General features: G+C 36.2%; 1 protein-coding gene across 1 annotated transcript in view; it reads right to left on the reverse strand.

Annotated features, from left to right (window-relative positions):
• Positions 1 to 963: 963 nt before the first annotated feature.
• The window catches only part of CPD (carboxypeptidase D), a gene marked incomplete at both ends in the record, with an annotated part of 57,396 nt that continues 42,011 nt past the window's right edge, over positions 964 to 16,348 (reverse strand). Inside the window, 13 exons of the mRNA XM_079725863.1 lie at positions 964 to 1,190; positions 2,840 to 2,939; positions 3,241 to 3,426; positions 3,973 to 4,104; positions 5,270 to 5,334; positions 5,439 to 5,534; positions 6,335 to 6,466; positions 7,391 to 7,526; positions 9,755 to 9,950; positions 11,906 to 12,229; positions 13,577 to 13,746; positions 14,869 to 15,011; positions 15,737 to 15,839. Of these exons, the coding sequence (XP_079581989.1) occupies positions 964 to 1,190; positions 2,840 to 2,939; positions 3,241 to 3,426; positions 3,973 to 4,104; positions 5,270 to 5,334; positions 5,439 to 5,534; positions 6,335 to 6,466; positions 7,391 to 7,526; positions 9,755 to 9,950; positions 11,906 to 12,229; positions 13,577 to 13,746; positions 14,869 to 15,011; positions 15,737 to 15,839 (2,010 nt within the window). The remainder of the gene's footprint in view (positions 1,191 to 2,839; positions 2,940 to 3,240; positions 3,427 to 3,972; positions 4,105 to 5,269; positions 5,335 to 5,438; positions 5,535 to 6,334; positions 6,467 to 7,390; positions 7,527 to 9,754; positions 9,951 to 11,905; positions 12,230 to 13,576; positions 13,747 to 14,868; positions 15,012 to 15,736; positions 15,840 to 16,348) is intronic.

Here is a 16,348-nt window from a genome sequence, read left to right on the forward strand (position 1 = left end):
GGTATTTTCAGTAGAATTCAGATCTTGTCGATTGCCAGGTCATCTGAAAACCCTAAGTGTACAACATAGAAAAAGGTTCAAATTTAGGAAATAGTAAAGAATTAGGCATTCCTAGAATAAACTAGTGCTTCACAGATAAAAGCAACAGCACCTGTGGGTTTTTACCAAGTTAAAAGATAGGCAACACGAGTTTTAGCTTTTGCTAGATCTCCCTCTCAGCTCTACGCAAATGGACACTGAGATCTTTTACAACAGTCAACAAGTTCTCCCTTAAAATGGGGATGTTTACAACTTTGCTAAACCTTACACAAGAGGTAGTGAAATCCTGCTTAGAGCACAGCCCACCAGTTCTGATCTAGCCTTGGAACAGGTAGAAAGCCAAATACGGAAGCCCGTTTAATCATTTCCTAATGTTACATAAGTTTCAAAATCAATCCAGCCTCCATTAAACCTGAATAATAAGAGAAACTCCAGCTATTTAATAACTAGAGAAAAGTACTCCTCAATAGGTTGAAAAAACCTCGAGTTTTTAAAGCTTTATGTCAGATTCTGACTGCTGTCCCTGCCTTAATGTTTCTGGATTCTTTTGGCCATTTAAAATAAAGAGAAAAAGCTAAAGCCACTAGTAAACACCTGGTGTGCAAAATACAACATCCACTAGTTGGCTTTCTTCAGTTATAGCATAAGCTCCAAACAGCTCATCTTAAATTAAGAAGAAAAACAAAGTGGCTGTCCCATCTCTGCATAAATAGAAAGCAGATTTTTTTTTTTTAAGGTAAGAGTACGTTAAGGAGGGGAAGTTCAAAACTGCCAGCCAAATTCACAGAGAAAACAAATTTAGCAAGTTAACTTCCCAAAGCTCTTTGAAGAAGCAAGATAGTCTCTCTTCTTAATGCAGTGTCTCCCAAAAGGAACTGTAACTTTGCTTGGTACTTATGCTGGGAGAGATGCAAGGTGTGTGTTTCAATGTTTGCTGGAATATAATGTTTCCTCTTCAGTGTCTGTTTCATCCTGGAACTCATGGCTTAAGAGAGACTTCTTGGAGCCGGTTGACATCATGCGAATTTCATCTTCATACTCATCATGATGCTGCCTGAGCCGATGAAAGCCATCCTTGTGTCTGTTAGACTTGATTGAGCAGATGCACCAAATAATGCAAGCTGTTAGGATCAATGCCGACATGGTGGCACCTGTCAACCAAAACCATCACGTGAGTGGTGTTCTAGTTGAAGAATATAAATAAGCAGCTGCTTACAATAGCACTTTTTATATTATGCCCTTCATTTATTTTATTTCTTTTCATTCACTTAAAAACAACCGTTTTTTTATTACAGAAGTAGTACATGTATCATGTGCAAAATTAGAAAAATACAGATAAGCAAAATACTAAAAACCCATACTCCAAACTCCACTTCGTGTCTCCATTACCCCGAGGTCATCTTTAACAACCCTAGGGCATGTTTTTTCTGGATTTTCCTTCACGTGTGTGTACGTACACATATATTTTTTTCTTTTACCACAATGAAATCAAACTGTGTCTACTGTTGTGTAACCTGCTTTTCATCAATCAATGACTTCCACTTTTCCTTTCCGGTAAATTTTCATCTCATCCCAAATCCCTCATTTATTTAAAATATTTTTACATAAGGTTATCAGAGTAACAGTCTAAGTAACAGAAAATAATACCAATAAAATCATAATAAAAATTAAGTTCATGGAACTTCCCTGGTGGTCCAGTAGTTAAGACTCTAGGCTCCCAGTGCAGGGGGCCCAGGTTCGATCCCTGGTCAGGGAACTAGATCCTGCATGCATGCCACAACTAAAGATCCCACATCCTGCAACTAAAGATCCCACACGTGACAACGAAGACTCTGGGTGCCGCAACTAAGACCCGGCACAGCCAAATATTAAAAAAAAATTAAGTTCACAACAGCAAATGGATGGCAGAGCCAGATTTAAACTGAATCCCAGCTCCTATGTTTCTAAGCACTTAGTGATTTATGCTTTATCCGATTCAAGTTAAGAACTCTACCATAAACACCCCACAACAGGCTCTATGATTTGACCATGTTTCCAATATACCACTCTCTCTCAACTAAGGATCTCTCCCCAACACACCCTGTAATAAAACTTGGTTATTCTGCATCAGGTCCAAGTTGTACTTAGAAATGAACCAAGGTTCTTTGTGTCAAAAGATACAATACAGCAGAGTATTTATTATTTTACCACATTTTTTCTTTCTAACCTTTCACTGATTCAAGCAATGGCACACATTAAGCCTGGAGGAAACAAATATTCCCTCCTTCCAGGATCATGGAAAAAATAGAACGAATATAAGTCAAAGTCCAAGGGACTTATGATCTTAGTATAAAGCAAATCATTCATTCAATCAACAACTCTTCATTAAGACCCACTACATGCCAATCCATGGTTCTAGGCACTGGGAGGCAGATGAAATCCCTGTCCTCTCAGAGTTTATGTTTTAGTGGGAGAGATCGAATACAGACAAATAGATGACTAATACATAATGTAACGGCAGGTAGTGATAAGTGCTTTAACAGAAACAAGCGGCGGTGAGATAGTGACAGGGGTACTATTTTAGCTAGGGTGATCAGGGAAGGCCTCTCTGTGGAGGTGACATTTGAGTACAGACCTGAAAATGTGATGGGGCAAGCCATGAGAACATATGAGAAAACAGTGTTCCAGGAAAATCATGTTTAGATAGGAGACGTGAGAAGAAAAGTGATTATTTTCGGGTGATTATGGAGGTGATCCACTCTCAAATTGAAATGTCAGGATTGGTTTTAACTTCAACTACTGAAAATTTAAATTTTTTTACCTGATACAGTTACCACAAGCTCCCTTGGCAAACCAAATATCCGGTTATCTGTGTCAAAGACTATTACCACAGAACTGGCTGCATCATGATGCACAAAGACCTAGGAAGATAAAGTGTGAGAATTAGGAAAAAGTTTACCTAAGGTATATTGTATCCCTGCTATATTCCTAGGACCTTTATAGCAAACCAAGGAGATGGTTCATTGTCATCTAAAGTACACAAAATGCTACAAAAATTTCCCTTTTGTTGCTAAAGGATAGAAAGATAACAAGATACCATAATCAAGAGGTGGTCACATTTTTCTTTATTCCCCACAAGCTTTCTAACAAGAGTTTCAAATTAAATATAAGTATTATTAATAATAAAAATTTACATGAGACCACTCAAGTTGAGTTTCTTACCTGGGAATGTTGTTGCTGATACCCATCGGCAATGGCATTGATGTTATGGACACCTGGGGCTAACAGTACATGGAAATAACCTCCCTCTTTTGTATGTACTTTTATTCCTTCATTGAGCACAATGACTGCTTTAGAGATTGGTTTTCCAGTCTTATCTTTAACAAATCCATGAACTCCCTTGTGAACCTTAAAAAAATAAATGTTTAAGATATAAATTTATGTTTTCATAATGCCAGATATTCTAGAGGCCATAACTTGAGGCTTGACAAAAACAAACAAAACAACAAAACCCTCTATAAGTCTAGCTTATTCGTCCCTCCCCACTGACTCTGACCTTGTTTGCTACTCATTCACTGCTTCAGAGGCACAGAGATGGAAATAAGGGGAGAGAGGCCTCTGATAGAGTCAAAGCCTAAAATGTTTGAACCCAAATCTTCCGACGTCTTGAATGCTTTACTTCCCACCACAGGACACTGTCTCGAGTAACTCCGTGTGATATTCAAATGGAAGAACCTGCAGCATCTCACAGGGTTAAATTACCTCAATATACATCAGATATGCAAACTCATGGCACCTATTTCGGCAGTAAAAAATGAACAAAACTCTCCTTTCTACATACATTTAAAATAAACAATACAAAATTTTGGTAAAAGATTAAGAAAATATTTTGATAAAGGTTTTCATTGACCATATTCCTGGGAGTTCGCTTCTAGTTAAAAGGGAAAGACTCACCTCCACCAACATGCTAAGAAGAGATTTTTTATTTTCTGCCCACAACGAAGGGAGTTGTGCTGCACTAGGAAAGTAGCAGCAGCTTGTGTATACTGTGATTTCTGGACAGTGGCCATAGGTAACACTATAATCCTGGAATATAAGATTCAAAAACAAATGTAGGAAAATTAATAAGTAAAAGTAAGAATGAGGTTATGTAATATGACAAATGGAATGAATGGAATAAAAAGAAAAGCTGGGTGATGTAAACAAAGAATCTGTAAAGCATTTTACAGCAAATATAAATAAACCACTTGGTATTATAACCAGTCACAAACATGGCCACTCCTAAGAGAGTTCTTAAGATCAGGGACTATGTCTAATTCATTTTTATATCTCCAGTGCTTCCTACAGTGACTGGCAGTAGAGGGGTTCTTATTAGGGTTTGTTGAATAAATGAGTAAGTACATGCAGAGGGCCAGCTTCCCTCTAACCCCTGGAACTTCACTGTTGTTACTGCTGTTCTGGAGTTCTTAGAGGTAAAAGCACAAGTATTTGCTCTCTGATACCCTCAATCTTCAGGCTCGAACCTACCATACAGCAATATAGCAATTATTTAGGTAGGAACTACTTGTGTGGACAGGTTCCAAAATCTAACTTACCACTTACTTCCCATTCCTTACAGGGGCTTAAACAGATACCTGTACACAAATGTTCACTGCAGTATTATTTTCAAGAGCCAAAAGGTGGAAACATCTGTCCATCAAAAGATGAATTGATAAACAAAATGTGATCTTTACATACAATGGAATATTGTTTAGCCATAAAAAGGAATGGAGTAGGTGATGTATGCTTCAGAATGGATGAACCCAGAAGGCATTATGCTAAGTGAAAAAAGCTGGACACAAAAGAAAAAATATTGTACAATTCCACTTATATGAAATATCCAGAATAGGCAAATACATAGAGACAGAGAGTAGATTAGAAGTTACCAGGGGCTGGGAGAAGAGGATAATGGGAGTTATTGCTTTGGGGCACAGAGTTTCTGTTTGGGGTAATGAAAGTTTTGAAAATAGATATGGTGATAGTTGCCTGACACTGTTAATGTAATTAAAATATCACTGAAATTATAATTAAAAATGGTTAAAATGGCAAAAAAAATTGCTGTCAGAGGTTAGTTAATTTAAGGGCTATCATGTCAAGGAAGCCACAAAGCAGATGCCATTCACTTTACTATATCAGAAAAGTCACCTATTCTTTCACTCAATGTCCAATACGTATTTATAATTCCATTCTCACCGTACTCTATAAAGCATACCTTCATGCTGCCCAGGTGACTGTGCCATTCTGCTCCACGCATTACTCCTCCTGGAATATTCTCATCTATAAAAGCATTGAGAGATGTAGGATCAACAAGATCAGAAGGCAAGTCCTCATCCTCTCCCAAAACAGCAACAACAATAACAAAGGGTAGGGAAAATACCTACCTGATTTATTTGGGCAACTGGGCTGACCCATATGCATCGATGGATGATTATTTGCATAAAGAGATGCCAAATGCTTTAGAGTCTCTTTGTTTTCCACTACAAAAAGAAAAATACAGAAGTTAGCGGAGAAATTGAAAAGATTTTTCTCCAAGTTCAACTTCATGGACACAAAAGTCATATTCCTTTCCTTCTAGTAAATCTTGTACCTCACTGAAGTTTATTGAGGAGTTATTATAATTAAGCACATGGTTCTGTGCACCCCAAGATAATCTGTCCAAGAAAATAAGCATCTTCCTTATATTAAAAGGCACTAACGGCGAGTTTAACAAGTTATCACACTAAAATACAAACCTATTTTGGTATGTTTTACTACGTTTGGGGGCGACTGTGGCCTAATTACAATATTCCTTGTAAGCTGCATTGAAAGCAACACAAAATATCTCCATATACAATGGCCTCAGAGAGATTCAACAGGCAACTGTTTAACTCACCACAAGGTGCAACCAGTCAGTCAAGGTTTAAAGCAGGAGAGGGCAATTCTGTATTGTTAATGTTTGGTTACATAATATGGATTTCTTGGGGTGGGCATTGTGTCTTATTCACTTTTGTATTTCCAATGTCTAGATACATAATAATTGTTCCATAAATGTTTATGGAGTACAAATTGAGCAGATGTGACAAGATGGCTACACTGAATAAAGCTAGGTCATCATTAGATCTGACCTCCCTCCTCCAAGCAACTGAACTGTTGATGTATGTACAGTCTTCTTAGGTTGTTTATTCATGCAGTGTGCTCAAATGCTCACCATTTAAAAAATTTTTAGAAGGGATATTACCTAATTGAAATTTCCTATTTAAGCTTAAATAGTACATATGTAAAGTGACATTCTACATACCTGTTTGTACTGGCTTGTCATATGGGTACGTGACCAGCACTGAACCACCATCTAAAGCAACAGAAAGACTGAAGTCCTGTTTCTGAATCAAATTTTCAATGATGGCTTTAGTTTCAGGTTGGGAGGCATTATCTAAAAGATAGAAATGTCAAACATAAAATATCAAGTTTTACATTTTTAGTATGAGCAGCTAAGAAAATATTCCCTACTTGAGCACAGTCAAAAGGCTAACTTATAAAATCTGTAGATAAATACTTTATTACTCCATAAGCCACTACCTCACGCAAGAAAGATACATCCTAGGAGGTAGGATATTTTGAGTTTTACACACTTTAGGGTAATGTTGAAAGGTTAATGACTCTAACCAAGTTTAAGAAAGTTCTTACTGGAAACAAAAAGGGATGGACATATCCTCTTTTAAAAAATAATAACCCGTCCTTGAAAGAAAATAAGATTTTCAGAAATCAGGGTATTTTCTGAAGCATTGTTTGCAAGAGCAAAAAATTAAAAAGAAACTAAATGTCCATCAGTAGGGAAATTGTTGAATAAACTAGAGTACTACCATATATTAATAGCATAATAAGATGCCATTAATAAGAATGTTAGAGATCTATGAGTATTGAAATAGATAGATGTCAATGATATATCCAATAAAAAAGTTGCAGAACAATATGTATAGCTGATGATCCTATTTAAGTAAATAAGAAACTGGCCCCTTCAAATCAATACACACATACATTGTGTGTGTGTGTGTACATGTGTGTACACTCATATATAAGAGAGTAGAGAGAGAATATACATCTCTGTATGACTATGATGAAGACCTCTCCCCCAATATTATTGATTGAATTTCTAAGAAAAAAACTTGAATTACTTTTGCAAATGAAAAACAACAAAAATTTGAAAAGTGTTCTAGATGTCTCTATTCATTTATATTGTACATCCTAGACAAGAAAGCACCCCTTATTCATCTATAAAATAGGATCAACCAATCTCCTAGCAAAGAGAAATAAAATTATCTACAAAGTACTTTAATGACCTAAATATTGGTCTTACTTGTGAAGTCTGTATCCAGGTCTTTGCCACGAGCATTTGTCTGTCCTATCTTTGAAGTACAGTCTTTCTCTTGTGCTCTCTCTCGCCCATCTGGATTTAGAGAAGGGACAATCACAATTCTAGTCCTGTCGACCAACTAAAATGGAAACAGAAATCAATGAGTTTATTAGGTCTATGTGGAATCAAAAGGTACCCTCCCATGCTTCAAACAGAAAGTCTTTATTGTTTGTTTTAAACACAGATTTAAAAGGCAGAACTGAAAAATAAATAAAATTCTCTCTTGCTCCAAAAAAATTTAAAAAGAAACAAAAAACTGCACAGCTGCTGTTCCCAGAGACCTCCCAATATCTTACAACAGGGTCAGAAACCACTGTCTGTAGGCTAAACCCAGACTGCTGCTTGCTATTGTAAATAAAGTTTTATGGGCACACAGCCTTGCCCCTTCATATGACTATTTTTGTTCTGCAATGGCAGAGTTGAGTAGTTGCAACACACAACATCTGACCCACAAAGTCCAAAATATATGCTCTATGGCCCTTTACAGAAAAAGTTTGCTGACCACTGGCTTAGGTCAATAATAACTGACCAATAAATAAAAATAATACAAATACAATAAACACAATAGTACTGTATTTATAATAATATTGTACTTCCAGATTAAAAACTGGAACATATAATGTGACAAATATCAATGTATGTCTGGAAACAATGAGACAGAAGAGTTGAAATCAGCATATCAAAAAAAAAAATGAGGTGGGATATTTGTCTTACTCATAATTTCTCCTTCAAATGAGCCATATCCAGAGGTGTTAATACCTACATTTATGGCATGAATTTCTGATATAATTCATCCTACATATTTCTAATAATAAATCAGAATAAGTGATCCCTGGTTTATTTATTCTAGTAAAATTGTCAATAGCCTGAAAATATATTTGCAATCCTTTAATCCATTTATGCTGGAATCTCTGAGGGAGACTTTTTTCCTATGCTTGGGCTTAACCATATGTCTCTGGGTATATGTATATTTCCTTGAACTCTCCAGACAATTCTGGCACTCAGCTCAAAACAAATGGCAATCTAAAGTGATCTAAGCCTAATTAGACCAGTGAGGCAAATTCTCATAAACTAGGAGTTTTAAAATTCCTGGTAGATGTTTTACCTGGGATATATAGTCTCTTATAACCTTAAGATCAGTAGGTAGTAACTCTGGCCAAATGTTACAATAACCTAAGGAGCTTTTAAAGAAATATTGATGCTTCTGGGGATGGAGCCCAGGCATTGGTATTTGTAAAAGCTTCCCAAATGTTTTCAATGTATAGCCAGGGTAGAGAACCACTGTCCTAGGTAATCTCCCTTTTAAAAAAGAACAACAACAAAAATCTTTGAAATACTCCTGCAACTCACATGAAGAAGTCAATGGGATCTACTTTGCTGAAAATGGTAAAATAAATGGAAATTTAGGAAATCATGACATCAATTCTTTCCAAATTTCTTTCAGGGGAGGCAGTAGGGTAAAACAGAACAGCACAGGCTTTAAGAGTGAGACATGCTTGGGTTTAAATCCCTGCCTTACCACTTAGTAGCTGTGTGACCTCCTGTAAGTTATCAAATATCTCTGCCTCAGTTTTCACATCTATAAAATGAAGCTAACATAATTGCAGGGTTGAGGATTAAATTATGATGTATGTAAAGTACCTAACACATAGTAGGTATTAAACAAATACTAGTACTTTCCCCCTTTCCTAAATTCTATACAGACAGTGCCAATTAGTGAGTGTTCTAGACAGATGCACACTTTTTCCTTCCTTTCCTTAAGACAACACAGAAACTAGGTTGCTTAGTCATACATAACCAGCTTCTGGATCAACGTTCTAGTCTATAGTCACAGGCGACTAAAGTAGGCACTGCCATATCACTTTTTCTAAAATCTCTAAGCATCCAAGGTGTCCAATAATTTCATCTTTATTACATGAAAAAAAACCCGATTTCTCTTCTACCTCATTTTTCAATACAGTATCCTAGTTATGAATAACTGGCAATGGAAGTCCCTCTAATTAGAATATACATCACTGTGAGTAAAGATTGGAAGGGTAACATAAAGGAATAGAGGACTGAATGCAAATCTTTATTATTTTTTTCCTCTATGGCTCTTAATATATACAAAGAAATATAATAGAAAGACACTACTAACAATGACTATATACCAAGGTCCATTTTTAAAGAGTAAAGTTTATAATGACCTTAAAAGTACCTCTGTATAGAATCTAACAGGAAGTTAAATTTAAAAAAATGGTGCCTTGATATCAGTGTATCACTGAGCTTTTTCCTTTTAAAACATGTCAAAACAGGCTATTTTCTTACTTGGGTAACAGCCGGGTTCTTTTTGTAGTTTAGGCAGAGAAATTCTGCCAGAGCCAAAAGAAGTTCAGTTCCAACTGGAGCATTTCCATGGATACCAGCAACAAAACGAATCTTTGGTTCTTCAGGCTCAGATACATTGGGCTTATTGGAGATTTCAAGGGACCAAATGTGACGATATTCAGCACTCTGTCCCAAACTTTCAAAAACCAGAAATAAAAAGTTAGCAAGTAATCAAGTATTATGTTAACGCTGCCTTACAGATTTTAAAAAAACAAATGAGAACAAAATTTGAAAAGTCTTTAAAGAGTAAATCTTTATGTCAGACTACTTTAAGAAAATTAGGTTCCCTTAATCAAAGAAAGTCAAATAGATGTGAGATACTATCAGATTTAGGAAAGATTATGATTTAGTTCAGCATTCCTCCATATTGTCATTCTCCTATCATCTTCATAATATTTACCCAATCTTCTATAATCTATACTACTCTTTAGTTAATATATGTCTTTTTTTTTTTTTGGCTGTGCCGCCTAGCATGTGGGATCCTAGTTCCCCGACCAGGGATCGAACCTGCGGCCCCTGCACTGGAAGCATGGAGTCTTAGCCACTGGACCTCCAGGGAAGTCCCTAGTTAACATATGTCTTTTAAGTTAACTCACTTAAATTTTTATTATGGAAATATTTAAATATACACAAATGCAGAGCACCTTACTTTTAAAATCTAAATTAATTTACACAAATAAGACATTTTAAACTTTAAATGCAGTACCAAGATTACAGCAAAACTAATTGAAAAGGCCTGCTTTCTTTGATATAAAGGGAGATTTACAAGAGTTAGATAGAAAAAATAATATTGGCATTAAATTGAGGATAATAGAATAGACAAAGTACCGCTTTCTCACAATGGTATTTAATGATACTTAGCAAACGTTGGAGGACCACCTAAAACTGCCTTGTGTCCCACCACTGGCAGGTGTTGCATATTTGCTGGGGAAATATTTAACTAAGAAGTGCATGTTTAATTGAAAGGTTAAAAAAAAAAACTTAAATGAACTAAGTAAATGGATAGCAAAATAATGTCCGATTTTTTGTTTTAAAATAAGAAAGTCTGTAACGTCTACATGGCACTAACATGGACAGTATTAAAACCTGACCTGGGCAGAAATGTTCAAGAGTCAGTTGCGGAAGAGAGGTAATTGGTATTGCCAAAGTAAATATCAGTCTTTGCAATTACAGACCTTATAAACTAGTATTTGAAAAGTAAATTTACTGGTAAAATTAAAAGAACCAATGAAGGAAAAAAGTGAAAAAGTGAAAGGCTAGTTAATGTTCATTAGGTTTGTAGTAGAGAACTGTAAGTTCAGGGCGAAATGTAAAGGCCCTAAAATAGGCAAATAATAGGAATCAACAAATCAAGGAAATAGTTTTGAGACAGTGAAAGTGAAGCAGAGAAGCTTAAGAAGTGAAGGTAAAAGTTGTCTCAGCCATCAGTTTTACATAAGCCAGTACTGCATGTTTTCCCAGAACCCTCAATCACATATGTCCATAAGGCTTCAGGGAACCATGACTGTGAGTAGAGACTAAAGCACAGAAAATGACAGCCAACCAGGCTTCATTTTCTAATTTGAAGAAAAGGTTAAACATGATCCCTGACAAGAGAGCTCATAGTTCCAAATCTGTCCCTGCCCCCAGCAAAATGAAACAAACTAAATATTTAGTTAGAACGTGAATCTGCAGCTGAGAAGTAGAAAGGTTTTGAAATCAAAGTAATCGTTCGCAAGAATGATTTTACATTTTCTGGAGGCACAGGCCACACATTGCTAAACTAACAAGTAATTCTGCTCCAATGTTTCTCATAAAAGTTTCCAAGATTCATTGTTAGAAAGATCTCCAAGCAAACATTTGTTTCAAAATAAGTGAAATCCAACTCTCTATACAGTCAGCTCCCAAATATCTCTAAATAAATTACAAGAACCATTTAATGTGGCTTATGCTAAATGATGTAACCTCTTTAAAATGAAGAAGGAAGGAAGGAAGGAAGGAAGGAAGGAAGGAAGGAAGGGAGGGAGAGGAAGGAAGGAAGAAAGAAAGAGGGAGGGAAGGAGAAAGGGAGAAAGAAAGAGGAAAAAAAGGCAGCAAGAAGGTGACACTTACTTGGTAAGATTTGTAATATGTGGATAGTTCATCACAAGTCCTCTCAGAAACTCTGATAAGTCCTTGTATGAATGGTATCGATAAAGAGCCAGATTTGAGGAGGAGCGTAACATGAAGCCTTCCAAACCATTCTCAGCTGAAAGGTCTTTAATTAAAGTTTCAAACTCTTTAGTAGTCGGATCGCTGGCACCCTCATTGTTGGTGCTGTCCCCCTTGCCTTTCTTTGATTCATTGTTTGAATCTGTTGAAGATCGAACAAGTGTGAAGTTGACCTGAACAGCACCTTCACTGTTTACGGTCACATTCTTGGTAACTGGATTATACCTGCAATAAAGAAGACAGATCAGAGCCACGCTTCTGCAGCTGGAGGACCCAAACCCTGGGAAAACAGAGGTGTGCAGAGGATATGTGAATCCTTGAGATAAATGTGGGGCATCTCCCTAAAGGGTCAAATTGTTAACTTTGTGAGAATTTAAGATTTGTTTTAAACATTAACAAAGACCATACAAGGGTAGACTATAAAACATAAATGAGTTTTTAAGATTAAATATATGACTTCAAAAGAAAGCTCATGCTTGCAGTGTATACTCCTGGAATCTGAGTTCACTTGTCTGTCATCAGGGAATATGGTGGGAAAAGTTTGAGAAGTACTAACTTAGGACATTCTCTGCCAAACGCATCATTCTTGCCCCATTTTTCAGATACCTTGATGCTTTGGTTTTTCCAATACTATGCCAAAACTGAAAAAAACCAGAATAGACTTCTTTACTCGTTAAAGTTCTAACCCATTCATTTACAGACCACTTGGTATTTGAAAACCATTTTTTAAAAAAAGGTAACAATAACTTTAAATGTTTCCATGTATTTACCCTTACTTCAATGAGTGTTCAAACTAACTCTTCAGATATAAGAGAGCTAGCAGGGGGAGGGGAAAATATTCTGTGGAAATACCTACATGTATCAAATATAAAAAAGAAAACTACAAGAGGATAAAAATTATAAGTTTTGACTAAAAAGTAAGGTGGCTCCAGTTCTAAGGTATTTGTAAAGGAGGAGGAACATAAGGAATATTAAGTTTTTTCCAAGGGAAAAGGTCATAAGTTAATTTTTTCTTTTCAAGTAAATATATCTTTGTGGTGAGAAAAACTGTAAAAAATATGAAAATGGCTTTTCTCAGAGAATTAGCAGTAAGTAAGAAAATCTCACTGATGCGAGAAGGCAAAGGTACAATAATAAAAAATAAGTGTCTGTGAAAGAGTTTTAAAAGGGTACAAATGTAAAGTGGTGGTATTTGGGGGACAACATGACTAGAAGTATGCAGAACAGAAGTCTTTTTTTCCCTACTAACAAGTACTTCCCAGAACTGTTACCCATAGTGAAGGAAATCAGTCACTATGGCTTTACATCTGGACAGGGGAAGGTGACCTGAGAGGATGAAGGTAAAAGAGGCTACAGTTCAAAGTGAATAATTTCACAGATTTCTTACATCTGATGGTTCATGTACTCACTGTGCCACCAGAGAAGAGTCAAATGTGTAACCAGCTCTAAACTTCTCAGCGTTAAACTCAAGGTTGCTTAGCCTCTACAGGGCTTTCTGGCAATAATCTTTTAGAATGGAACTATGCTTGTTTCATCTCCAAGCACTCAATTACAAAGCATTCAGTAACTCACCCTCGAGCAGATGCTGTGATTTTATAAGTTCCTGGAACCAACAGACGCCAGTAATCTCCAGTTTTGTAAGTAGTTACTGGGTGATTAATTTCAGCAACACTAATGGTGGCATTTAATATACCTCTGCCATCTGTGGCATCTAGGACGAATCCTTTGACACCCTGATGAACCTGGATAAAGCACAAGGACACCCAGATTTTATTGATAAAAATCATCATCTAATTATTTTGGGAGTTCACATCCAAAATAACAGATTGTTAAATAATGTAAACATGTAGAACAAATAGGAATTCAGGAGCTCAGAGTAAAGCTAAATGTAACCGCCCATTAAACAAAATATTTCAGTTTCTGAAAGGCTAGTTTTTCATAAGTTAGATTTGTTTTTATCTTCCTATCAGCTACAGAAAGACATTTTGAGGACAAGTGGAGGAAATTTGAACATGGATCAGGTATTAGGTAGTATAGGGAGTTACTGTTAATTTCCTTAGGTGAGATAATAGCAACTGGAGAAGTCAGGTAGGAGAATTAACCTTATTTTTAGAAGATGTATTCCGAAATACTTTGGGATAAATATCATAACACTTGCAATTTATACTGAAATAGTTCAACAAAAGTGTGTATGTGTTTATATATATATAAAATACAAATGCAGCAAAGTATAAAAATTGTTAAACCTAGGTAAAGGAATAGTAGTATTTATTGTTAGTCTTATAATTTTTCCTGATGCTTACAAATTTTCAGAATAAAATGTTCTAAAAAATTAGTATGCAAACTCACAGCCATTATGCCACTCTACTCAGCAAAGTACTGGCACAAAGTATTAGTCAGATTATCCTAATAATTTTAACCACTACTAGCATATTTCTTATAGTCTTTACCTATTGGCCACGATGCACATCCAAACAAAAGGAAATTAATTGTTTCACAGTAAACCAATGGCCAAAAAAAAAAAAAAAATTTACCCCATAGCCCATCTTTATCACTTGACAAATTCTTAGGCATGTACCCAATCTATAGTAGCCCTTTATAAAGACAAGGGTAAAAAGTGACCACTAACCATTAAGTGCAAAACATCATCACTATATTGTTTAATCATTTTTAACTCTTCTCCGTGCATATAAATAAACTCATTTACATCCATGAATTTTCTAGATAAATATACGAAAACATGAATAGGTCAAACTGGAATTCAAATGAGGTGTATTCTAAAATCAATGTGTGAAAACCACATGTACACACAAAAATCTTCTTGCTCTTGGGAGAAATTTCATACATCACTCCAGAATCGTCACCTGTTTCAGAAACTGGATTAGAGATCTTCGATTCTGTTCCCAAAATTTTGGCAGATCTTTCTCAAATGGGTATTTCACACAACCAAGTTCAATAGTCACTTCAAAGCAGTTTGTTTGTAAATAGTTCCAGTCCTGCATACCACCTGAAGGATAAAAATTTTAAATCAGTTACTCTGAAGAAGTTCTAACTAGCTCAGATCCCAAACTGTAAGCAACATTCCTAGTAAAAAGCCAAATTCATCTTTAATCAGCATGGCTGAAAACCAATAATGCGTTCATTTGAGAGCTCTCTGATGCTTGTGGTACAGGTAAAACATCTGTACTTTCATGTTCAGGAAGAATTCAAGTGTAGCTCACACTCTTCTTCTTAGCACATCTAAAGTTCTTTGTAATAGCCAGCAGTAAAATATAACACTTTCATGAAGTTTCAGTACATTATTTTACTCAAAAGTCAAAGTGCACCAAATATAAAAAATAGTTGAAACGGTAATTTGAATGTTTTTTTGTTTGTTTGTTTTGTTTTGTTTTTGCAGTACGCGGGCCTCTCACTGTTGTGGCCTCTCCCGTTGCGGAGCACAGGCTCCGGACGCGCAGGCTCAGCGGCCATGGCTCACGGGCCCAGCCGCTCCGCGGCATGTGGGATCTTCCCAGACCGGGGCACGAACCCGTATCCCCTGCATCGGCAGGCGGACTCTCAACCACTGCACCACCAGGGAAGCCCCGGTAATTTGAATGTTTTAAACTATTTATACAATATTGTTAAAAGAATGATTCTTTCTCAAAATTAAAAAATCAGTAACAAGCAGTACCATCCAGGGGGACAGAAAATCCATCAAGTTATACGGCCTTAATATAAAAGAATGTTTACCTGGGACATTGTACCAACTGGCTCCATTTGTTATTCCATGAGGAAAATATTCATTAGGGTACATATTCTTGCAAGGTCTACCTTGAAACATCTGGGAATTTTCCTGGAAAAAAAAAAAAGAATCTTTACTTGTATTTATTTGTATCTGCATCAAAAAACATGGGAAGGATAAAGAAAGATAGGAAGAGTGGTTAACAATAGGGTATATGTGGGGGTGGATGGAGTCATGGGAAGCAGTGACTTACTACCTACTTTTTAAAATCAAAGCTAAACAGTTTATGCTCTGTAAAAAAAAAAAAAGTGAAGACTTCATTTATTACTTGTAATTACAAGTAATATAAAAATGCAACCCAACCCCTCTCAAAAACAAAAACAACACTGTTCATCTTCGTACTTCCATTTCATGATCTCAAGAAGCTTAAAGTCCAGAAGAGGTAATTCACACACAATGGAAAGTAAGCATCTTTCTCTGACTTCTTGGGGACTAAGGTAGCCCCTCTGTGCTTTGACTGCACTCTGTACAATTATTTTATCCTGTTAAAACTGGTTGCACCTCTTTTCCCCCTAAAGACAACACACTACTCCTTGAAACAGTTTGTGTCTTTGTGTCCT

This window comes from Hyperoodon ampullatus (genome assembly GCF_949752795.1).
Source record: "Hyperoodon ampullatus genome assembly, chromosome: 19".
NCBI lineage: Eukaryota > Metazoa > Chordata > Mammalia > Artiodactyla > Ziphiidae > Hyperoodon > Hyperoodon ampullatus.